Consider the following 25,815-nt stretch of genomic DNA (forward strand, 5'->3'; position numbering starts at 1 on the left):
AATACATTTTTCCTGTTTTAATCATAAACTTCACTACATTTTGTTAGATTTCTTTGAAAACAAGACTTTTATTATGTACCAGTTTAAAGTAAACATATCTCTCTTTAAGGATGTTTTGGTTTTTTTCCGGTAAACAGAATCATTGTTTAGTAGAGCAGCGCTATTATTGAATCAACATGGATAAGTCAAAACAACATGAGGACAAACACATCCAAATCATTGCATGGGAGTTTTACCACAGTGAGTCAAATGGTAAACTTGTGACACTCCACACCTCCAGATTTTCCTGTTCCCACATGGGATCCACTGACAGGAATGCTGCCTGTTTCTCCTATTTGAGTCAGCATTCTCAATATGGTCACTAATGCTAGCTCTTTATCAAGAGCTTTGACTTTTTTACGTATTAGAGTCATCATTACTGAATGCATGATTCAGAGTTAACAGTAAACAGAGATACATTCATGCTTGACTCATTTTAGTCTCCATAGACTATTGGATAAACTTGTTGAAAGAGGTCATCAAAACATTCCCAAGTAATTTTGTAAATGTAATGGAAAATATATATATATATATATTAGACACTCTAAACTGATTTTAATGTTTTATGATATACAAAAACGTATGCCAGCAGATCATTTTCAAATTATCAACATTATAAGTAGCTGGAGATGAACTTCATGTAGATCATAAATCATTGAGATCCGTTTTGGATTGTAAACATTACTATGCATTTTATCCTTGTTTTTTGTATATGTTTATAGAGCAGTCTTTAGGATGTACTCACACTTTTTGAATCAAACCCCAAAGTCTGGTATTGTTGATTAGCGTGATTGCTAGGGCTGTTACGGTTGTCATAACCACCGCACCACCGCGGTGGTCAAGTGGGGCTTGCAGTGGTGTGCACATCACAAACGATGAAAAATATAAAGTACAATCTTGCCAAGCGAGATGTCTTCAAGTTTGTGTAAAAGCAAACGGCTAGCAGCCTCAGAGTTAATGCGCTATTCGCAAGGGGAGGAAACCGAATCAGTGATGATCTGCTGGCTTAAGGGCGGAACAATGAGGCAAGATATTCTCTCTTGGTGACTAAATGTTGCGAAATAGTCTCATTCTCCATATCCAATGCGAAAAAGTCTTAATCTGCGCTGCCAATGCGAAAAAATCTCAATCTGCGCTACCAATGCGAAAAAATCTCAATCTGTGCTACCAAAAAATTTCAATCTGCGCTACCAATGCAAAAAGTTTCAATCTGCGCTACCAATGCAAAAAGTCTCATTCTGCGCTACCAATGCAAAAAGTCTCAATCTGCGTTACCAATGCGAAAATGTCTCAATCTGCGCTACCAATGCGAAAAAATCTCAATCTGCGCTACCAATGCGAAAAAATCTCAATCTGCGCTACTAAAAAGTCTCAATCTGCGCTACCAATGCGAAAAAGTCTCAATCTGCGCTACCAATGTGAAAAAATCTCAATCTGCGCAACCAATGCGAAAAAATCTCAATCTGCGCTACCAATGCGAAAAATCTCAATCTGCGCTACCAAAAAATCTCAATCTGCGCTACCAATGCAAAAAGTCTCAATCTGCGCTACCAATGCGAAAAAGTCTCAATCTGCGCTACCAATGTGAAAAAATCTCAATCTGCGCAACCAATGCGAAAAAATCTCAATCTGCGCTACCAATGCAAAAAATCTCAATCTGCGCTACCAAAAAATCTCAATCTGCGCTACCAATGCAAAAAGTCTCAATCTGCGCTACCAATGCAAAAAGTCTCAATCTGCGCTACCAATGCGAAAAAGTCTCAATCTGCGCTACCAATGCGAAAAAGTCTCAATCTGCGCTACCAATGCGAAAAAATCTCAATCTGTGCTACCAATGCGAAAAATCTCAATCTGCGCTACCAAAAAATCTCAATCTGCGCTACCAATGCGAAAAAATCTCAATCTGCGCTACCAAAAAGTCTCAATCTGCGCTACCAATGCGAAAAAGTGTCAATCTGCGCTACCAATGCGAAAAAGTGTCAATCTGCGCTACCAATGCGAAAAAGTCTCAATCTGCGCTACCAATGCGAAAAAGGCTCAATCTGCGCTACCAATGCGAAAAAGGCTCAATATGCGCTACCAATGCGGAAAAGTGTCAATCTGCCCTACCATTGCGAAAAAGGCTCAATCTGCGCTACCAATACACCATTAGAACGCAAAACAGTATAACCACAATAAGGTTCCTCACTTGAACCGTGTGTTGTTTCACAGATGAAAGTGCTACAATAAACAAGCTCATAGGTGCCGATCCCATGTGTTCTCCAGGGCTCGGCTCTAGCACCTACCGGAATGGCCAAGAACATATGCTCAATTTCTTCACATTTTGTGTCGAAAACCACACAGACAAACGTGACACTGCCGCTTTCCTCTGCTTGGGTGCTCCAGAACGTCTGCCGTTTTTTTTCAACAAACTCTTTATGGAATACTTATTGGCTTGATGTTGTGACAAGCACCCACCGGCGGAAAAAGAAATTGGCGCCTATGAACATGCACGTTTGTTATCAAAACATATATCTGATCCTTGTTTACATTTTATATTTCAAAATATATGTATACATTATATATAAGCCTATATGCATCAATGTCCATGTGCACATACGCGTTGTTGGGGGTAACGCATTACATGTAATGCGCATTATGTAATAATATTATTTTTCTGAACTAACGAGTAAAGTAACGCATTACTTTATAAATATACATATTAATATTTGAGTGCTTTTCCACCATACAGTATAGTTCTCATTTTTGTCTGCTTAAAAAATCGGCACATTTTATTTTGTGCCACCATACTTACTTCTGTAACTACTAGGGATGTAACGGTATCAAAATTTCACTGTACGGTAGTATTACGGTAGGATGCCCACGGTACGGTAATTATTGAACCATTTACAGGAAGGAAAAAACAAATGAAGACTTGTAAAAACTGCCATAAGTGTTTATTAAACAAGACTGAACATTACAATGATGTACAAAGTGTAGTGTAGTGTTTACAATTTTCATTAAAAGGAAAAAAATAATTAGACCATGTAATAAAAAAACCTCCCTCAATTGACCTAGTTTTTTAATTTATTATTATTATTAATGCTAATGCTTGGTAGTCCTTTGAAAACAACAGTTGTGATTGTAGAAGATTGTAGAAAAGATGATGGGTTTTAAGACGGGTCAATTCCTGAAAACAAAAACAAAAAATGAAAACAGCAGCTTACTTATTGTAGCTGGACCTAGGCCATGTTTACATTAGAGCATTTGCGTTTTAAAACGGCATTTTAAAATGAAAACGATCCTCGTTTATACTGGCATTTTTAAAAGAATCTTCATCCACACTATACACCACCATAAACGCATGAAACATGACCAATCACGTAACTGGGCATGCGCATATAAGTGTAAAATATCTTATTACTCTACTAATAGCTTACCTTTGCACGTTTACGCAGCCTATAGGGGTGTGCGATATTGACAAAAAGTCATACATGGGTCCTTTGCTGGCAACTATAACAGACACTATTTTTGAACCTATAAAAATGTGTTTGGGAAAGTCTTATACTGTTCTACTTCCCCCCTACAACATATTAATATGATTAATAGGTTAATTTTTATTTTATAACTAAACAGAAAGGTCTTTATGATTTAAAAAGAAAGCATTCTAAACAGTAGCAAACTTGAAGCAAAAATAAATTTCAGCAAATGCAAACTTTAATCAAACATAGTAAGAGGTGAAGAATTGCTTTAGCCTACCAGAAATGCTTATTGCATTAATTTTTAAAAGTGTGCGAGGTCCGTGCACGTCCTCCGCTAGCAACACACAAATAGCTAAAAGCGCAAGCGCCTAAACGAGCATCATATTAATGACGTTGAGTTTATTGTTTTTATTAATTTATATTCACAAAACTTATCAACAAAACATCGATTAAAATTAAGAGACAAATTATCTGAAACGAAATTCATTTTAAAGTAGCAAACAAAACTTACATTAAACTGGAAAATAATGTCTGACCCATTACAATTCTCCCTTCATATTGGCCTTTACAACGCCTATATTGCGTTTAAAATTACAGTCTATCTTTCGTAAGCTAACTAAATTTAAACAAAACATAAACACTTATACTGTTCTAGCTCCCCCTACAACATATTAATATGATTAATAGGTTAATTTTGATTTTATAACTAAACAGAAAGGTCTTTATGATTTAAAAAGAAAGCATTCTAAACAGTAGCGAACTTTAAGCAAAAATAAATTTTAGCAAATGCAAACTTCAATCAAAATATAGTAAGAAGTGAAGTATTGCTTTAGCCTACCAGAAATGCTTAATGCATTAATTTTTAAAAGTGTGCGAGGTCCGTGCACGTCCTCCGCTAGCAACACACAAATAGCTAAAAGCCAAGCGCCTAAACAAGCATTATATTAATGACGTTGAGTTTATTGTTTTTATTAATTTATATTCAACAAACTTATCAACAAAACATCGATTAAAATTAAGAGACAAATTATCTGAAACGAAATTCATTTTAAAGTAGCAAACAAAACTTACATTAAACTGGAAAATAATGTCTGACCCATTACAATTCTCCCTTCATATTGGCCTTTGCAATGCCTATATGGCGTATAAAATTACAGTCTATCTTTCGTAAGCTAACTAAATTTAAACAAAACATAAACACATTAAACCCAACAATACTCAAACATTAATATAAAACAGACATTATCAATAAGGATACATGTTAAAACAATCCGATATAGCGTTTATAATAGCTGGTTGGTAGATGTTTACTATTTTTGGCAAAACCTCCATTGCAAACCAACATTTACATTAATAAAATAATTTTTACTTTGAAAATGATGCGCTGTCACGTAAATATCAGCTGTTCGTTTACATAAGACTCCGTCTACGTTCATTTACACTCAGAGCAACGTCTGAGTTCTCAAACTAAAACAGGGTCTTCAGCGTTTGCGAACGAATCCGTTTATGAGGGTCGAAAACGGTGATGTAGTGTAGATGAAAGGCGTAAACGTAGCAAAAGTAACGCGTTTTAAAGCATAAACGCATTTATGTAAACATAGCCCTAGACCTGAGGTCAGCTCACTCAAATAGGGGTGCGTTTCCCAATCGGAAGTCTGCAGCCTCCATAGGTCGCATTTGTAGGCTGCATTTTTGTCATGAAGACCATCTTATTTCAAAATATTAACATTTTTCAAGTTGACTATTATTCTTATTTAATCGTATATTGTTGTAACACGCTTATGACTTGCGAATGTAATACTCAGTTAACTTAAATACACCAGGCGTGTAATGACGGATGCAGCCTGCATATGCGACCTAGGGAGGCTGCTTTCTTATTGAGAAACGGCATACACACTCTGCTCATTCACGGATTTACTCACACTCGGTTTTTGTATGTCCATCACATTTTGTCCTTTCTCATTTCTTGTCACAGCGAACGCATCAGATTTAAAATGTGCTTTTTTTTGCTTCTGCCATTGTAGCTCCACTTATAGAGACGCATCAGAGTGGCACGCATGGGATTTTGGGAATTGTAGTCCCTCCACTCGCTTCACTTGGCCGGAAAAAAACTACACGTGTTGCCCGGAAGACCCAACGTTTTACCGAATCATGTGACCCTGGTTGTACCGGGAAAAGTTTATACCCGCAATACCACAAAATTTATAATACCGTTACATCCCTTATAACTACTCATGTAACAGTCTTTAAATAGGGAAAACATGGACGTATTTGGTGGCTTTTAAATTCATCCCTGTTTGGATCCTAAGGAATGAATGGGGCTAGACTAAATGCTAACACATTCACAACATGTTGTACAAAGATTTAGTGCACATATTGAAAAAGATAGTTATGTATTAATTCATACTAAGTTGAGATAAGAACATAGTAAAATGTTGAAAAACGGGGGTGTTTTCCTTTAACTGTGCCGTTGTCTTCTTGCAGAGGTTGTCTCTGGTACGGTTAAGTTTGGTTCAGGGGCAGCCCGCAATAGTATGAAGCACGACTCTGAAAGCTTGATGTGAATTATGTGACTGTTTATCCTCCCTCAACTCAGCTGTCACAGTAAAAACCCTTCTGATACAAACAGCACGATTATGTACAGCCGCGTGCCACTGCGTCCCAAATAATAGTTCCAGGCTAAAGTCGCATAATCTAATGATGATGATACATATCAAAGTTTAATTATTGAGTTCAGTGTAATTTCAATCTTTGACATGACATATTTTGACATAATCTTTGACATATTTGACAATGTTTTTTATATCATGTAGGATGAGTTTATGTAGAAAACAGTCGATCACAAACAAATGACTCTAGGTGGGTTTTCACAGGTAGTGACACCTCATCCCTCTACAATTTCTCTGGTACACTTGTGATATTTCCAAACATGGATAGTAATTGGTTAGGATTAGGTCATCATCTGTCTTAATTAACAAACGCTGCTTTATGATTTACCCATAATCCTTTTTGTTAAACTATTACGACACTAAGCATCGGGCTTTAATACAGGATTGTTAGCGCGGATGAGCTCATTTGGCTTTGGGGTGTTTTGACCTTTGACCCTCTCTTCAGAAAAGGCTTACGGAGACCGGCCCACATTCTTTCTTTTTCCTCGGCTTGAAGGGGACACACATTCCACAGCTCTGTGGCCTTGTCCCGCACCCTACCACTCAACCCACGCCTGTCACATGAGCTCTAATCCCCCACTCAACAGATGAGGAAGGTTTGTTTCAACAGCCAGCCGTTTTGTCCTTTTGTGGTAACATGGGCTGTCAGGGTCCCTACAGTGTCTTACCAACTTTAAGTGCTGTGGGTTTGCTCTCTGAACCCTCATATAACTCTATATGACAAGATCACCTTTTTAGGGACATTCACACTAAGGACTAGAATGATAACTATAAGTACAAATATTTTATTAAATTGTTTTATGTTAAAGAAAATCGCGTAGTTCGGCTTTTAGGGTCAGATTTTGGAGGAACAATGTTTGGCATTATAGTTATAAACCAACAGCGGGTCATCTTCATCCTTTTTTGTCCCTAAAGGGCCGTTCACGCTTTAATCATAACTGTAACATTAACTATAAAGATTATTTTTGCGTCCACACCAGCGGACAATAATTTTGTTAATTCGGTCACGCTCCACAGTATTCACGCAAATCATTTACCTTTAAGTAATTTCCTGCTAATCTTTTTTTGACAAGTTGCCCGCCAGTATTGTTTGTGATTTTCACAAAATGCCTTCAAACTTTCTTCTAAAATATATAAACATACAAATATATCAAATGAAAGAACAGACCCTCTGCTTTCAAACAAACAATAAACAAATAAACAAACAAAATGGGGAAAAACATTTCATCGTATCTATATTTTTTTCTCTTGAAACTCTGAAACATTGGTATTTTTCTTCAAAAATATATTTTTTTTTTAACAAAAAGCTGCATTTTTGCAAAAAGCTGCAATTTTGTTAGAGATCAGATTCAGAACGATTATCAAAACATACACGGAGTGTAAAATTAATATTTTTTTGCTTCAGTTTTTCATCTAGTGGATAGTCGCGGTATTACAGATAACCATAAAAACTCATCTGGAACACATTTTTTATACAAATGTTTTTTCTTAATTGACGAGATAACTTGTCAGTGGCGGGGAAAGAGTTAATGGCCCTAATGTTGTAGATTTGATAAAAACTTCTGCAAATGTTTACAATGTCATTAAATGAATAAATATGCTGTTTTTGTTGCATTTACAGTGGCTATAACCAGCAAATAAATATTCTGCGGATCTTTAAAGTCGCCATGAAACGGAAGTAGCGATTGCCTTATTTTTCCAGTGGTGACGTATATCCGAATGAAACGGCTTTTGAGATGAAATAAGGCAGGGCTGGATTTGAATTTGTCCATCGAGATCTGATTGGATCGTTTGAAGTTGGGTCGTGTTGCTAATTGCTAATCGCTGCGATCATCTCCCGGACCCCGCCCACCTGCCATACTTTTGACCGGAAGTGAAGAGAGATCATTTTGAGGAGGGGAGGAGATTTACATTTTTGATTAAAGATTATGAGCACACACAAATTTTTAAAAAATAATGAAGCTCACAGATAAGTCATTTGTTAATATTTCGAAACGGATAGAGAAGCTACGGTAGTCACCCCATGGACAAACATGTCGTCGTCTGACATAGCGTAGGGACGAAACACGCTCTGTAGAGCAGTTTGTCCATTTAGGGCTACTGTAGAAACATGATGTCGACTTCCATGTAAGGAGACCCTTAGTGTATGTAGTAGGGCTGTAACGATTAATCGTGCGTCCCATTAAAAATGCCTGTCTGAAATCGATTCTGAATCGCAAGGCTGCGATTCTGTGTTTCATGCACAGCTTGTGCGTGTACTACGGGTCTTTGATCAATAGGAAGTCATTATCAATATAAAATCATTACGAGTCAGAGTCGTTTTAAAAAAGCAACACTCGTTAAACAAAATCATTCAAAATATTCTTTATTATCATGAAAATACCTGAAACAATTTGAAGAACAGCGATATAAATATTCCTGTAGACATTTCCTGGAATAGTGTTTGTAATGCTACTTCTTCTGTGGCACAAAGGGAGTTTCTGCACGAGAGCACCCCCTGGCTTTTGGATGTGGCGGCATTTCACCGTAATTCATTCAAATTCATTCATTGAGAAAACGCGCATTTGCACGCTTAATCGTTACAGCCCTAGTATGTAGATAAAAACGTCTCATTCTAAGGTAATAAAAACAATCCAGTTCATTTTGTAAGGTCTTTATACACCACTGATAATATAGTTATGTAGATTATATTTCATTTATGTCAAGAAATCCTACTAAAAGTTACACACTGTACCTTTAAACGGTGAATCTAGTTTGTGTAATCGATCATCTTATTTATTGGCATAAGCAGTGTAGTAGAAAAAAAGCATTACTTAGTCAACAAGAGGTAATTTTAGCTAATTTTATGTTATGGACCTCAGCGATGCGCTTCTACACAGTGTCACCTTCAACTTCACTCATTAAATTTGAATTGATTTAATTGGCTGTCAATGGTTTATCGTTTATCAGCTGGAAAAAATGTATGAATACCGTTTATTGTATTTTTATCTTTACAGTTGTGTTATGAACTCTGATTTTATCTTTAAAGGCGGGGTGCGTGATTTTTGAAAAACACTTTTGCAAAATGGAGTCGGGCCGAGTACCAAAACACACTTGTAGCCAATCAGCAGTACATCATTGCCTGGGTTGCGTATGTGTGGAGCAAGTCTATAAAAAAAGGTCCAGATTCTATTGGGGTAGGGGCGTGTTTGTTTAGGTGATTTCAAATATCAACATTGGCTTTCAGAGATCATGCACCCCGCTTTTAAAGGTGCATTGTGTAGTAACTTTTAGAAGACTCTCTTGACGGAAATGCAATATAATCTACATAACTATATTATCAGTGGTGTTTAAAGATAAGGATGCACCGATATGGAAATTTTGGCCGATACCGATAACCGCTAACTCTTTATATTTGGGGGCCGATAACCGATATATATATATATAGGCCGATAAATATTCATATTATTTTCACAATGAAAAACTCCCAGACCGCGGACATCTTGTCTTTGCGCTAGACTAGCATACTCTTCTTAAAGCTCGCAACACGTGTCATCTTCGTGCTATGTCACAGAAAGCACCAATCAATACTCCACATGGCCAGCAATGAGCAAGTGAAGTGGTTCAACAAACCAAAATAATCCATCATTTATCGGCTTTCATTTATCGGCCTAATTTTGCTATCAGACCGATAACCGATAATATTAAAAATAAGCAGTTATCGGCCGATAACGACATGTCGGCCGATATATCATGCAGCCCTATTTAAAGACCTTACATAATGAACTGTATTGTTTTTATTTACTAAATATAAGCCATTTTTATCTATATACACTGCGGGTCCCCTAACCTGGAAGTTGCCATTTTGTGCCGCCATGTTTCTGCAGTAGCCTGTTATGTCACTACGTTGTCTCAGACGATGATGTTTGTCCTGTAGTGGCTACCATAGTTTCTCTATACTTTTTAAGGGAGGGGTGAGCTGTGGACTGAGCCATTGGTTGCAGTTCACACCCTGACAGCTAGATGTCGCTAAAATCTACACACTGAACCTTTAATTTAAAAAAAAATTAACTATAAAGTTATTGTTAACACTTAACACTGCAGGGCGGGAGTTTAGAATGAACATTATCAGAATTGTCTATTAGTGTTAATGCTAGTATAGTTATAGTTATTGTCATAGTGTGAACAAACAGGCTTGTTCCAGACGTTAATGCCAGGACCCTAATGTTAATCTCCGATGGTGCACTGGGTATCCTGATATGCCCTTCACCTCCAGTGCTTACAAGTTCACCAGCCGCAATGTATACTTTGACTAGACAGCACTAAAATAGTCTGGCCATCTGGGGGAGACATCGGAGAGATGTCCCAGTTGACTTTGTGCTTTCGCCATCCAAATCTCTTACCCATAGATTAGATCGTAAAGATTCTGATTTTTCAAAATGTTACCACCGTCTCACTTGTAGCTCTATTCGAAAACCTAAAGCGTTGCTGTCGACTACCTATATAAGCAGCTGTCTTTTAACTTGTGAATTTATGACTCATACGGGGGGATTTATTAACTTTAGCGGTGGATGTGTGCCAATACCAAAAATTCTCGCAGTGGGGTATCCTATTCATAATTTCGCTAGCCATTAGGGTTTGTAACAGAGCCTTTGTGCCGGGACACTTTGTTCACTGGAAACTGAAAACTAAACAGTCAAGCTTAATTTTGTCTTTATCATCAATGCCAACATTGTTAATGCTCCTCAGAGCTTCATTACTCACTGCAGATCTCCTGCTGTCTCCTAACAGAAAGCAGCTCTCCCAATAAAGTTCACTCTCTTTGGAACGTGGGAAGACAAGTTAAACTATCCAGCGTTCTCATTGTGTGTCTGGCCGCTTTAATGAGCTTGATTTGTCATCTAACACCTGTGATGTGTTGCCAGAATGTTTTTTTTTAAGTCTCGACCTGCAATCACTTAAGTTTATTGCTTGTGTGTCAGAGCTGTTGAGTTTTAGACATGATATCAAGGCTATCACTTCGTAAATGATCTCAAGGTCTTTCGCTGGAAATCTGTTTGCAATTATGCTTCTTTTCTTGTTATGGTAGTAGCTTTTTATTGAAGTTGTTGATAGTTACGGTCGTCTGTTCTCGCAACCTTGCGAATTAGCAGGCGCATGACATCATCATCTCAGCTGCACAAGCTCAACAGATGTGATGGTTTTTTCCGAGGAGATGACACGGATGCATCTGTGTGATAAATGATAGCGAAGCTGATTTCCAAGAAGCTGTGGCAGATGTGAGAAATCGAGAGGAAGTCATTGGCTGGCACTGCAGTCGGTACACATGTTAAGCTGAGATACAGGCGACGCAGGCTCAAGTCTGGCCTGCAACAATTTCTTCTCTCTATCCTTTTCTTTATGAATGTGTATCTAATAAGAAAAACACTAAGCAACGTAGCCTACGTTTACACAACAACAAATGCACTTAAACAAAAATTGTCTCCTTTGTGAGAAAAATCTGTATTATACGTGTTTCACATTTTTGCATTTAAAACCGCACGGAAATGCGACGGAAATGTTTTTTCAACATGGCATTCTGAAAAGTTGAAGAAGTTTCAACTGGCTGCAGCGCAATCTATTTGAGCGCACTCGCTACGCATCTACATTCAAAATAACGTGTTTGCACGCGCAAAATATTAGAAAAGTTAACTGAATCTTACACACGCTTGGCCAGTAGATGGCAATGTTACTTTGTAAAGAAACACTACATGTCTGCGCAAGTCCAAACAATCAAGATGGCTAAAACGCCAAGCGGTTTTCTTTGGATGGACAGTGAGGTACGATAACCTGGAATATAAAAAGCTGAATTTTTTTGTAAACTTTGTCGGAGAAACGTTTATTAAACTCAGTATCTTGAGAGGCACAAACACTGGGTCTCCTTCACTAATAATTGCGTACGTTTTTCGTATTTTTACGCACACTTGAACTTCTCATGAAAATTTTACGCCTAATTCACAACACATGCATTTCACATGAGTTTGTTTTTATAGTTGTTCTTACGTTAGTGAATTTGGAGTGCTCTACATGAGCGGTCGCGTGCACAAGGTTGGTAATTTCCATAAAACACACCCAAACCAACTCCATATAAGGGATTTTTTGCAGGCTGGTCCACAGAAAACTTTAGAGCAGTTTGTCGTAGAAGCAAAAGAGCTCGAAAAGAAATTCATGATTAAATTTATTTTCGGTAAAGTTACGTTTTGCTTAGAGCATTTTTTATTTGGGAGGTTTTGCTGTCGCTGGAGGAGGCCAGTGCTATCCACCGACCGGAGTAACACTAAGTAAGTATCGGATGCGTTAACAAATACGACATTTAATTAATATGACAGAGATTAAAATTAATCATGTTAATTTTATATATCAACATTATTATAAACATTATAATTATAGCCTAGTATTTGATTATAGTGTACGTAAATATTGCGTACGAGCGGTTTTAGGTTTTCTTGAATAGAATATTTGCGTATTCTATTATACGAAAGTTTTTGTTGAATCACGATTTGTTCGTGAAAACATCCCTATGCACATCTCACGCACAAATTTGTGCCTCGTCGAAAATAACACATGCTTCGGTTAATAAGACGCGGGGAGACGGCGATCATGAATCACTGCTGTGTGAAGGGAAGTTTGGCAGCCGATCTGTAGTTAACATTGTATACATTATATGCCGTAGTACACATTTTACACAGTAACATTAGATTAGTGTAGTTATTGATACGCTTTAGCTATGATTTGAACTAAGGTAATCTACGTGTTGTTTATTTTGCTTGTTACTACTTTGTTATATTGCGAAAGTTTACCGGAAGTTACGTATATTCCACGAAAGCCGTTTGTTTATGTTGTTACTGCTGAAACCGTCTATAGACTAAACACATAATACGCATACACGTGATGTCATAGTTTTTAAAGATTTTATTTTTGTTGTTTACACAGAAACAATAATGGTGACTTTAATACACTGTTGTTGTGTAAACAAACAGACAAAACACAAAAATATCCGGTTTTTGGCTTAAAACGTTGTCGTGTAAACGGCCCCTAATAAAGACACTGGCTCTCCGACAACAACATGGAGTGATAGAGCCGTGATTTAGGGAGTTGTTGAGATATAAAAGGTTAGACCGGGGGAGGGCCGCCCTCCAGGGGTTGTCAGAGGTCAGGGAGTGTACATTTAAAATTTTGTGTACTCCACTTCAGATAAGTGCTGGCCTTGAGTGACCACTAAGACTGTGAGATGAAACTTATTTGATCCTTTGACCTCTCGCTGCGGGGACGGTCCACCCATCTTTAACTCAACCGGCATGTTTTGACAGCTTATGTGTGTGCTCGTATCTGTTTTCAGAGCAAGTAAGAACACGTTCTGCAGGATTGCCAGAGGTTCAGACTGGCTCTTCCAGAAATGTGTGAACTCACACTTATATATTCATGCACATAATGACATACTTGCAATAATTGCAAACATAGTCATTATGTGTCTTGATTTAAATCGTGACTTTAATTAGTTCATTATGGATTCACTGACATATCTGTGTATATTATTACTGTTTTGTTTTTGTATGAATCTTAAGAAATGACTAAAGAAACCTGTTTCTGTGCCATCAGAAAGTTTGGCCATTTTATTAAGACTCTAGAAAGAGTGTAACTATTTGAAGTATTTACTGTCTGTAAAGGTATTGCGCAAATCAAACAAGTACTGTAATTAAGTTGTGACTAACTCGTATTTTGTACTTCAGATGCACCAAGTAGGTTTGTAAAAAATACCTCCTTGATTTATATAAGGCTTTATGCAGCACTGATTGTTTCAAAGCAGTTTCACGATAATAAAGAGTTAAATAAGGAGAAATTATGCTAACTTAATTCAGTGTGCATGCTAAAGTAAATTTGTTCGGGTTAAGTTTGATCAATTTCAAGCTGGCCATGTTGATATAAATAACACTAAAGATTACTAGTACTACTTAATTTTTACATTTAATTTATTACATTATGCAATTGACAGACACTTTTATCGGAAGTGACTTACAGTGCATTTAAAGGTGCCAACGAATGCATTAAAATAATCTGTTTAATTGCTCTCTGATATCTACATAGAAGGTATGTGGCTTTATTAAGTGCAAAAATCATACAAGAGACGGTTTTACGTCCATTTAAAACCCTAGGATTATCCCACAGAATGAAATGGTCTATTATTACCTTATTTGAAAGGGTCATGAATAATAATGTTGAGCTCTGCTCTGATTGGCTGTTTTTCAGAGCAGCTCCTTTAGTAGCTATGTGTGTCTAAACAGACCTTGGGCCAATGCAGTGCAATGTGTGCGACACAAGTGTCTATTGCAAGTTTCAATCTTGCGCAATTATTATTTTTACATTTAGCGGCACTTTGTTTAAATAGCAAATGCATTTGCGCCCAATTTTGCGCCCATGGGCATTTTATTCTGAAAACGAGGTGTGTTCAGGCGCATTGTTGGCGCGTTGCTATTTTGAAGCAACTAAAATAGACTACACCATTGACCAACTAAAACATGCTCTAAAGTTAATGGCGCAGTATTGTTTTTGTTATTTAATGAGCGTGTTAGTAACAGTGGCGGATGCAGAACGTGACATATGGGTGGGCATGGATTAAGTCCGGGTGGGCCTGAATCTATGGGTGTCACTTTTGAATAAGAAACTATAACAAGTCTATAAAATTCGTCAAAACTTCAGAACACTAATTTAAACAGAATACACACACACCCGAACTGCACGTCACATTTTTGACATTATTGATACTTTAAATTGTAATGCAATGTGACATTTATTAAGCCTTTTTGGTAAAAAAATATTGGGCTCTCATAGCCTACAAAAAAGAACCTGCACACAGTGACAGGAAATATAAATGAACCCAAAAAAACCTTATACTTTTTTAAATAACCTATTAAAGTGTTTAAATAAATACGGTTACTAAATGCTTAAAATGAAGCTTCTAACATCATATTCTCTTCATGCAAATCACTAAAAATATATGTTCGTTCTCACATATTTAAGTTAACTTAAATAGATAAAGAAAAAGGGAATTGCTAGAATAATGTTAGACTCTGGGGTTAAACGAAATGACAAATAAATAAACATTTAATATACTTTTTGATGAGCACAAGAGCAAGCCTACTCGTGAAGAGCGGAGCCGAGGAGCGCGCATATCAGACGTGAACGAAAGGAATAATGGATTGAATGCTTTCACTTAATTTCCTGACAGTTTCACTTGTTAGTGAGGATAGTAATGGCTAACAAGATGACGCCGAATTACATACAACATAATTACCTAACTAAATCTGAGAGAATGCAAACACATTACAATATTTTTCTCCGCCCGACGGCCAAGGCGCATCATTTTTTTTTAGCCCGACAGGAATTCGCCATAGCCCGTAATGGACGTCGGGCAAGCGATTTTGCGAGGTTTGTTTTGTAGAAAGACTTGCTTTAAAATGAATTTCGTTTTGTATAAATTGTATCTTAATATTAATCAATGTTTGATCAAACAATTGCCTCGATTTAATAAATAAGAAGCAAACCAAGAACGTCTGTGGTGTGGATTGAAGTGAACCCACTATATTTCCGCAGCCTACGTCTTTCTGCTTTAATGCATTTCTTAAATTAATGTCTCAATTACACAGTAGGCTTATAGGTTGTTATGATAGGCTATTTGTTGCTTAAAAGCAATAGGCTATATTGTATAAAGTGTAGCAATAAACGTGGCGTGACATATAGTGCTGCTATATCGCTATATCAAACAACATCACTATGATCAGATGTTTTCTTTCTATTTTTTACCCCGCTGTCATATTTGTTGTGTGTTTATGTTATTGAGAGGAAAGCGCGCAGCACATATTTATAACGTGTTGTTATTCAAAATACGTTTTCTACTTGCTTGCAAAAAAAAGATCTCAAAGTGATCATGGCTGAAAGCTGCTCGGGAATATTTCATTATAACGCAACATTCAACTGCTTTAATAGTTTTTAAATAGTTATCACGCTTACTTATAATTTTACTGTTTTTAACATAACATGCAATAGATAAATTACACCACATAAAGTAGTATACATGTCTAACTATACAGAGTAGTATTTTTTACATTTCTGATTGGGCGGGCCAGCTGTCAATCCGCGCCTGGTTAGTAATATGCGCCTATAAACGGGACTACAGCGCACGTTTGCTTATCACAGACATGGATGCGCAGCGAAGTTTTTGAATATGAAAAATGAAAGGATTAAAATGTAAATGTTTATTATTGAGTCTCTTGGACATAAATGAGGACCGTTAATGGACGTTTCTGAGTGGTAAGTTTGTGTTTTTTCAGTATGGACACGCAAAACGTAACTGTAACTTCAATAGCAGAACTTTAGCCTAAACACTAGCATATAGCATTATGTCCACCGCTCATCCCTTCCTTTCTAAAATGCATAGAGAAGCTATGGTAGCCACCACAGGACAAACTTGTCATCGTCTGAGACAATGTAGTGACAAAGGCGCATTATAGAGCAGTTTGTCCGCCAGTATGTGTGTTTTCTAGGATGAAACCCATGACGTTTTGCACTGCTATGCAATAATTTACCAATTGAGCTACAGCAGCATATTTGTCCACATCCTGATGTATTGTCTGAGATGCCAGGGAGTGGATTGCATCAGCTTGTGAGAATCTGGTTTTAGCCAGCGCAGGAAGGCATGACACCTGTTTTTAATTGGCCCAGCGGTTTGGGCTTTCTCCTGATTGGCAGTTTCTAATCCTTGACTTTTTACTGCGGGCCAACAGGTGGGTGGTGGGAGAGTTGTTAAAATGCAGGTGGTTTTAGTCAATAAACACGCATGCATCTGGTCGGATGGAGGGTTATCCAGGGTGAACCAAGAAGGATACTGTGAAAAATGATCCATAAACAAAAGAAAAACTAGTGGAAACATACTATAGACAACATCCTTATTGATTTCGTTCTTCCCAATGGACAGTCTCACAGTCAGTTCTTATAAGGCTTAAGCGCTTAAATCTGTGTCCACCATCAAACAGTCTGGGAAAGTCAAAATAGCCAAACACCTTTGCCATGGTGATTTATATCCCAGCAAGGTGCCCTTTCTAATTTGAGAAAGGTCAGAGTCATTAAAAAAAGTTTTTTATTTTGGGGATAAATGCGTACAAAGGAGGTTTCATTTCTCCCGTGCTTTTCCTGGATGCACTTTAGAGGAATCTTTAAGCGAATCGGCACTTTCTTTGGAACGTCTTTAGTCAGATCTGCTTCTTTTAGATTCAGCACTTGGAAAAATGTATGGTTAAACTATTTCATTTTCCTACCAAAGAGAGAGATAAACGTCTTTAAACTTTCTACTTTTTTTCCTGATGTGGTTCTTGGATTGTGGCCATACTGGATGGCTGGTGTGCAAATGATCTCAAATTTAGCTGATTTTACTTATAGTGACAAATGGGAGACACGGAGAGGAAATGAACCGGTAGACGTAAATGGGATCGGGACTTGACATAATCCAGATTTAAACATGATTCTCCCACATGACTGCCATACAACTGTTGTCACAACCCAAAAGGAAACACTATAGTGCTGAAAGATATGGGATGGTAACCACACAGTTTTAGGTTCAAGCTCAGGAAGAGTTGCTTGAACCCACTTTTGGTTATTTAGCTGTGACCAATGTTCTTAAACAAAGCACACGATGACTTGCATAAAGTAGCTTGAGAGAGATTGTTAATGCATTAAGATGCTTTAGATAAAAATATCTGCTAATCTCAGCAGTCAGAAACAGATGTTTTGCAGCCTGTCTAGTATGAATTACATCTAAGCTGCAAAGACCTCTTGTTTCCAGTTTCACATGTTTTCCTTACTTCCTGCTACTTTCTCCCAATGTTATCTGTCCTTTTTTCCAAGCCTCCCAGGAAGTACAGCATTTAGTTTAGGGTCATAAACACACTATTTGTGGGCAGGTAGAGTGCAGCCTTCTGAAAGCTTTTGGCTGGGATTCAGGAGTTCAAGGCTGTTGGGAACGGTCCAGATTCTCTCTGCCTCTATATCACGGTCTCCTCTGTCTGTCTGGAACAGAATATGTTTGCCCTCTCCTTTCCATGTGCATTTTTTTATTTAGCTGTCTGGCCGTCTAATCCCTTTTTGACATCCACCTGTGTTATCATTTCATCAGTACTGGTTCATTAAATAAAAAAGCCTCAAATTTGTTGGGGTTGGTGTGATAAATACTAACCCTAACCCTGCACATGGTAGCTATTGGTGCCAAGCATTTGTTGATCTTAAAAGAACTTCAATATGTTTTTTTGTGTGTTTGGTATGTGTTGTACAGCCATACAAATATCTAAGAAGCATGCATTATATGTGACCCTGAACCACAAAACCAGTCATAAGTACCACTGTATATTTGTAGCAATATTTGGCCGAGATACAACTATTTGAAAATCTGGAATCTGAGCGTGCAAAAAAGTTTTGAGGAAATCACATTTTTGATCATTTATGGTAGGAAATGTACAAAATATCTTTATGGTGCATGATCTTTACTTAATATCCTAATGATTTTTGGCACAAATGTTGATAGTTTTGACCCATACAATGTTTGCTAACGAATCATCAACATGATCTCACTGAAACTCGTGTTATAGTCACGCAAAATTTTATTAATTTATTTGTGTCCATTGCACAAAATGTACTTTTTTTCGTGTCTTGAGCACAAATGTCTTTTTCTTGACACTTGCACGAATTTCTATGAATAGTTTCTTGTGTCCGTGGCACGACTTTCTTTTTCATGTAATTTTTTGTATTGTTTTCAATTTTTTTCCCTATTTTTATATCATTGTCGCTTGGGTTTGGGGTTAGATTTGGGGTTTGGGTGTAATTTTATGTATTGGTGTCTACATGTTTTTCTTCTGCTTTTAAAACTATTCTCGCCTGGAGTTGGGGTTAGAGTTGGGGTTTGGGTTAGAATGTCTAAAAATATAACAGAAAGTGATTCTAATTCCAACGCCAAGCAACAATGGTAAGAAAATAGGAAAAATCAATAAGAAAACAATACATAAAATGAAACGAAAAAGAAAGTCGTGCCACGGATACGAAAAACTGTTTATAGAAATTTGTGCGAGTGTCACGGAAAAGCTGAATTTCGTGCCATGAACACGATAAAATTTTGCGGCACTATAACATTTATAACAGACTTTCCGTGAGATCAGTCTGCAAATCATACATCAATGGAAAGCTTATTTATTTACATTTCAGATGAAGTATAAATTTTAATTATTTTAATTTATTTAAATTATTTTTTACCCATAAGTACAGCAATTAAAAGTCGACAAACTGGCCGTATCCACTTGTTTTGCACAATATTTATTCAGTATACATTTTAAAATAAAAAAATATTTATATAGCATATATATTACTATTTTACATTGTTTCAAAGTAACTGTACATGACAAAAGAAACACTTAAAAAGTGAAGCCTACTATTCTACGCAAAACAGTAGGCTACAGTAGGCTACAGTACTATTTAAAAAGGTTGTTTATAAAATGGGCAGTTCTGGTTCTTCGTTCTAATTGGTTGAAACCTGCGATCTTACCCAACTTAAACACTGACGCACAGGGGCGGAGTGGGACCAAAAAATCTACCGGGAAATTTCGTATACCACCGGCCCTCCGTGGTAAAAAAAAATGTCTCGTAGCCTATTTGTAGTAAAACTATGGTAATACAAATCGTAATCAATTTGCCCCCAAAAAAACATTTTCATAATATTAATAAAATCATTAAATCATGGCTAATTTTCCTAAATGAGTAACTATACAAAATGATACCTGGTTGAAAGACGGAGATGCGCACCTGTCAATCAGCTATTACATAACAGAGCGAGTATTATGGAATAATTTGTGCATCTTTGAATAACTGTAAGAATATTTCCTTTAAATATAATTTTTGTCATATAAAGTTTTGAGAGATAATAATGTTTTTTCCACGGTTATTGCTTATTTATTTTAACGTGTTTGGCTCATTACCTCAGAGTTTATTTCAGTAATATTGCTTTTTTCCCGCTAATAATAATACAATTTACATGCCAATCCTGCTTCCTTGTCTTTTTATTAATTTCATTATGCTGTAATGTTAATTTATATGTGGATATTTAATGGCATATGAGACGTTCATTGCCGTTATATTATCTCGTCTAATATTCAAATCATATCCGGAATAATGTGTGCATCTTTGAATAACGGTAAGAATACAGTTCATTTGAAAATAATTTTTGTCAAAGTTTTGAGAAATAATAATGTTGTGAGGATATTTATATATTTCAGTTGAATACCTTCGTCTATTAATATGCAAATCTAATAGAAATCTAATAGTAGGAAATATAAAATGTGATACTGCAAAGTTACCCTTCTAAATTTTATTTATTATATATAGTCATATGGAGATAAACCTTTGCAAATGTGCTGATTTTATCCATTCAAGCACTGACCACCAGGCTAGAGATTTTAAACATCCTTAATCCACACTTTCTATCAAATAGTCTCCGCTTGATGGATCAATCCGACCGCATATGTACTGAAATAAACAGGCATTCGGCGACGCGGCTTTTCACATCAAAGGCCGACAGGCTATGCAATTTGGAAAAGGGGCCGTTCAATAATCCCCCTATATTTTTTTTAAATCCTAAACATGGTTGGACCTGCCGAACAGGTTGAGCACTTTTATATAGCCTACTGTGTTGAGCAAAGAGGCTGCACAGTTTGACCAGAGGGAAGCGGCCGCACATCAGGCCGCCAGACGGGGTTGCTATAACTTGCAATGTATAACTATTATCCATTATCAGACCAGCCCTCGCAGCCTCAAAACACTACCGGCCCACCGGGAAATGTCCCGACTCTCCCGATGGCCACTCCGCTACTGCTGACGCATTTACTCAACACTAAAACACTGTGTACGTTTTGATCAGACACTGAATCTGATCTTCACAAAAATGGAATTATCTCCGCTTTTAGCTGAAAATTTGGGTAGGATGAAACAGTTTTTTTTGAAGCGGAGGGTCTGTTCTTTAATTTGATATTTTATGTTTATTTAAACTAAAACTGGGTGGCAACTTTAAAAATATAACGCTGACGGGGAAAGAGTTAAGCATGCTTCCAAGCATATTTGATTATCACTTCAACAGTTGCACGATATAAATGTTAATTTATAAATTAGATGAATGTTAATTTATAAAATTAAACACCTCAATCTTTAATCATATTTTCATTGTGTCTTTGCTGCATCTGTGTTGGTTGGGAACTGCGCTCTGTTTCAGCAACACTTGATTCTGAGGAACTACTTTGTTTGGCGGAAAAGTAATATTTGTACTAATATAATTACAACTTATTTTTGTTTTATTTGATGAAATCCTGCTATGCATATGAAGTAACCGTTTTAAAAAAGCAATAAGCCCTGCGAAGCAGTGGTGTTACAGTGCATTTTATAACAGCTTAGGGGGTTTTAGACACTTTGCTTCAGGTCGTGCCTAACAACGCCCCTTAGTTGTTATAAAATGCACTGGTAACCCCACTGCTTCTTGGGGCTTATTGCTTTAATACACTACACTTACTGTATGTTGTTACACTTAGTTTAATAAAAAATAAATGTAAAAAATCTATTTAAACTATTCTGCTTATGTTTTATAAACAAGAAATCAAAAGACATTAAAAATGTTGATAGGGTTCAGTCAGAAATTGGTCAAAACTTGGCCCGTTTAGTATATTTTTATATATATATCGAACCCTCCCTCCCAACAGAGCATCCCCACAAAACAAATCCCAATTTAACCCCTGTACATATACTATATATATATTCTCATTATTTTTAACACATCTGTAGTTATGCGCTGGCACAGAGTTAGACTCTTTTGACTCCACACAGAAACAGCAATGCATGCGGCATGACATAAGGAACATCCTGGTTCTGTTTTTTCGCTCTTATTTATTCTTTTTTTTATGTATTATAGAAGTATCGGATCGGGACTCGGTATCGGCAGATACTCAAAATCAAATGACTCTGACTCGAGGGCAAAAAAACCTGATCGGGACATCCCTAATAATTTGTGCGAATTATGACTGATATTATTGCAACCCCATAAGTAGCACAGGTATATTCGTTGCAATAGCCAACAATACACACTGTATAAAATGCAGCATTTTTGTCAAATCAACATATATTTTTATGTAAGTTAAACAATTTCAACTTATTTTTATAAGTTATGTCAACTTTTCACAAGGTAAACCTTAAAAGATTAGATTGAAATGACTTCCAAATGCAAGTTGTTTTAACTTTATGCTGCATTTTTTTACAGTGCATTGTATGGGTCAAATTATAGTTTGATATATAATTTTATAGTTTTTTTTTTTTGCCAAAAATCTTTAGGATATGAAGTAAAGATCATGTTCCATGAAGATATTTTGTAAATTTCCTACCGTAAATATATCAAAAAGATTTTTATTATTAGTAATATGTGTTGCTAAGGACTTTATTTGGTTAACTTTAGAGGCGATTATTTAGATTTTTTTGCACCCCCAGATTTTCAAATAGTTGTATCTCGGCCAAATATTGTCCGGTCCTAAATAATAGCACATCAGTGAAAAGCTTATTAATTTATTAACATTATTTATTATGTCTTATGAATTGGAGTATCATACTGCATTAATGTGCTAATGTATTTGATATTTATTTTAAATATAATGGTTTGTCGTGACCTGTGTGTATCAGTCTCTGGTGTAATATGGGAGCTGGGGTTCATGTGTATGGGCCAGGAGGTCTGGCCGTCAGTCAGTCGGATGTGTCGGGGGGTGGTGGGACGTCCAAAAAAATCATGGCTGAAACTTTGCACAGCTGTTCACAAGGTCGAACCCTTTATAAACCGCGATGAAATCCTCTTTATCTCTCCTCCCCCGTCTTCCTTTGTTCCCGATCATTTCTTCCATAGCATCATACTTATGGTATTACCCAAACAGATTTATTGTTGTAAACATCGAATAAATCGCCCTTTGTATGAAAACATTTATCCGCTCGGTGTGACCCGATTGGCCGATGCTTCTTTTTCATTTTGCCAAGTCACCACCCACATCACCTGACTCATCTATCACAAGCCTTGTCTTTCAATGGTCTATAAATAAACTAATGGTCACATACGAGGCTTTACACCCTGCTGTGATGTTGCTGGTAGAGGCATTAAAGCATTCTGTCTATAAGAGTCCTTGTTTCCACAAGCTTTATGTGAGAAGTGTTAAATTACGTGCCAAGGGAAAAACATTTACATGTATTCGTTTCAGACAAATTGCAGCACATACATCATATCAGCACATGTGTTCCCTGGGAATCGAACCCATGACCTTGCTGTTGGTGTCATGCTTTGCTTTATTAGCTGAGCTACAGGGGTCAAAAAGAAAATTCAAATCATTTCATATAAAAAAAAGAGTTATATAAATGCTTAAGTGTGATATTTAAGACATATTATGTTTCATTACTGCAATGGTATTGTTATTATTTTAAAGGAGACATTTAATGACATTTTTTTAAATGTAAAATAAGTCTTCATTGTCACCACCAGAGTGTCTATGTTAAGTTTTAGCTCAAAATACCCCATATTTTTAGGTGTAAGCACCACTTTGTAGGTGTTTCACTTTAAATGCAAATAAGCGGATATAATGCAAACACTGATCACCATAATGTTTTTTTATTTATTTATTTAAACTCAATTGTGCTGTCAATTATTTTCTCTCTCACTCTCTATCTTTGTTCTAAATGGTTGCCGTGGTTGGATAGTGCAGACTAAGGGGTGATACTATTGTAATAAAATCCCCTTCTGACATCACAAGGGGAGCCAAATCTGTATGACCTATGTTTTTCACATGCGTGCAGAGAATGGTTTACCAAAACTAAGTTACTGGGTTGTTCTTTGTCACATTTTCTAGGTTGATAGAAGCACTGGGGACACAATTAAAGCACTTAAACATGATAAAAGTCCAATTTTCATGATATGTCCCCTTTATTTCTTTTGTTAGTCACTTCTATCAAAAAAATTATAATTATGTCATATCATTAAACTGATGTTGTTTGCATTGAGCACATAAATGTTTAAGTGTGATATACTGTAAAGGCCTATATTGTTTCTCGTATTATATTGTCATTGTGCCATTGCATTGCTGTTTTTTTTTACAAATACTAATCCTGTTTCTCTTATTTATGCTGATCCAGGTCGCAATGAGTTGATAGCAAGATACATAAAGCTGCGGACCGGAAAATCCCGAACACGAAAGCAGGTATCATCAGTATTACTTGTAATAAATACAAATGTACACTACACAGGTTACTTTGCATACTGTTATTTCTGTTTTGCCAAACCTTCACTCACCTTCTAGGCAATAAAAAAACCTAAATGTGAGAGTTTTCGCATTAACTCTTTCCCCACCATTGACGAGTTAACTTGTTATTTATGAGAAAACGCTTGCGTGCCAATGAGTTTTTACGTCAATCCGTATTTCCGCTATTATCCACCAGGTGGTGCTCTTACCCAACTTATAAAACGAGGAAGTAACCACTAAGGCCAAGCAGTAAAAATTCTGTGTATGTTTTAATGATCGCTCTGAATCTGATCTCTAACAAAAGTCCTTTACAAAAATCCATTTATCTCAGCTTTTTGCTCCAAATTTTGTATTTTTAAGAAACCTACCCATATTTGATAGGTGATAAAAAAGAAACAAATGTAGATAGGATGAAACTTTTTTTAAAGCAGAGGGTCTTTTCTTTCATTTGATATATTGTATGTTTTCTGGAAGGCATTAAATTTGTAAAAAATCATAAAAAATGCTGGTGCTTTAAAAAAACACTGGCGGGGAAAGAGTTAAAAGAACACGCCCAGATTTTGGGAGTTTAGCTTATTCACCGTATCCCCCAGAGTTAGATAAGTCCATACATACCTTTCTCATCTCTGTGCGTGGTGCTGTGGCTCTGTCTGATGCGGCCCCCGCTAGCTTAGCTTAGCACAAAGACTGAAAGTGAATGGCTCCAGCTAGCAAACTGCTCCCAATAAGTGACAAAATAACGCGAACATTTTCCTATTTATGTGTTGTGATTTGTATAGTCACACCGTGTACAAATAACAAGGTGATATGAGAGAGCCATCTTTTAACAATGTACATACTGGGAACTATATTCTCAGAAGATGAAGCACTGCTACATGGGCGGAGTGATTTGCACGACTCTGACCGAACTCTCTGCTCCTCACCAGGGGCTTCTTGCCTGCTGCGAGCAAATCACTCCGCCCATGTAGCAGTGCTTCGTCTTCAGAGAATATAGTTCCCAGTATGTATACGGTTAAAAGATGGCTGTCTCTCATACCACCTTGTTATTTGTACACGGTGTGACCACACAAACCACAACACATAAACAGGAAAATGTTCGCGCTATTCTGTCACCCATTGGGAGCAGCATGCCAGCTGGAGCCACTCACCTCCAGTCTCCGTGCCAAGCCAAGCCAGCGGGGGCCGCGCCAGACAGAGTCACAGCACGCACGGAGATGAGAAAAGGCATGTATGGACTTATCTAACTCTGGGGATACGGTGAATAAGCTAAATTCCCAAAATCTGGGC

At 36.9% G+C, this 25,815-nt stretch overlaps 1 protein-coding gene across 4 annotated transcripts in view; it reads left to right on the plus strand.

The window, feature by feature from the left end:
• The window catches only part of tead3a (TEA domain family member 3 a), a 57,484-nt gene that overhangs the window by 16,610 nt on the left and 15,059 nt on the right, over window positions 1-25,815 (plus strand). For all 4 annotated transcript variants that reach the window (XM_073874924.1, XM_055188256.2, XM_055188255.2 and 1 more), the window contains exon 3: window positions 24,422-24,486. In XM_073874924.1, the coding sequence (XP_073731025.1) occupies window positions 24,422-24,486 (65 nt within the window). The remainder of the gene's footprint in view (window positions 1-24,421; window positions 24,487-25,815) is intronic.

The sequence above is a fragment of the Misgurnus anguillicaudatus genome, chromosome 13 (assembly GCF_027580225.2).
Source record: "Misgurnus anguillicaudatus chromosome 13, ASM2758022v2, whole genome shotgun sequence".
NCBI classification, from domain to species: domain Eukaryota; kingdom Metazoa; phylum Chordata; class Actinopteri; order Cypriniformes; family Cobitidae; genus Misgurnus; species Misgurnus anguillicaudatus.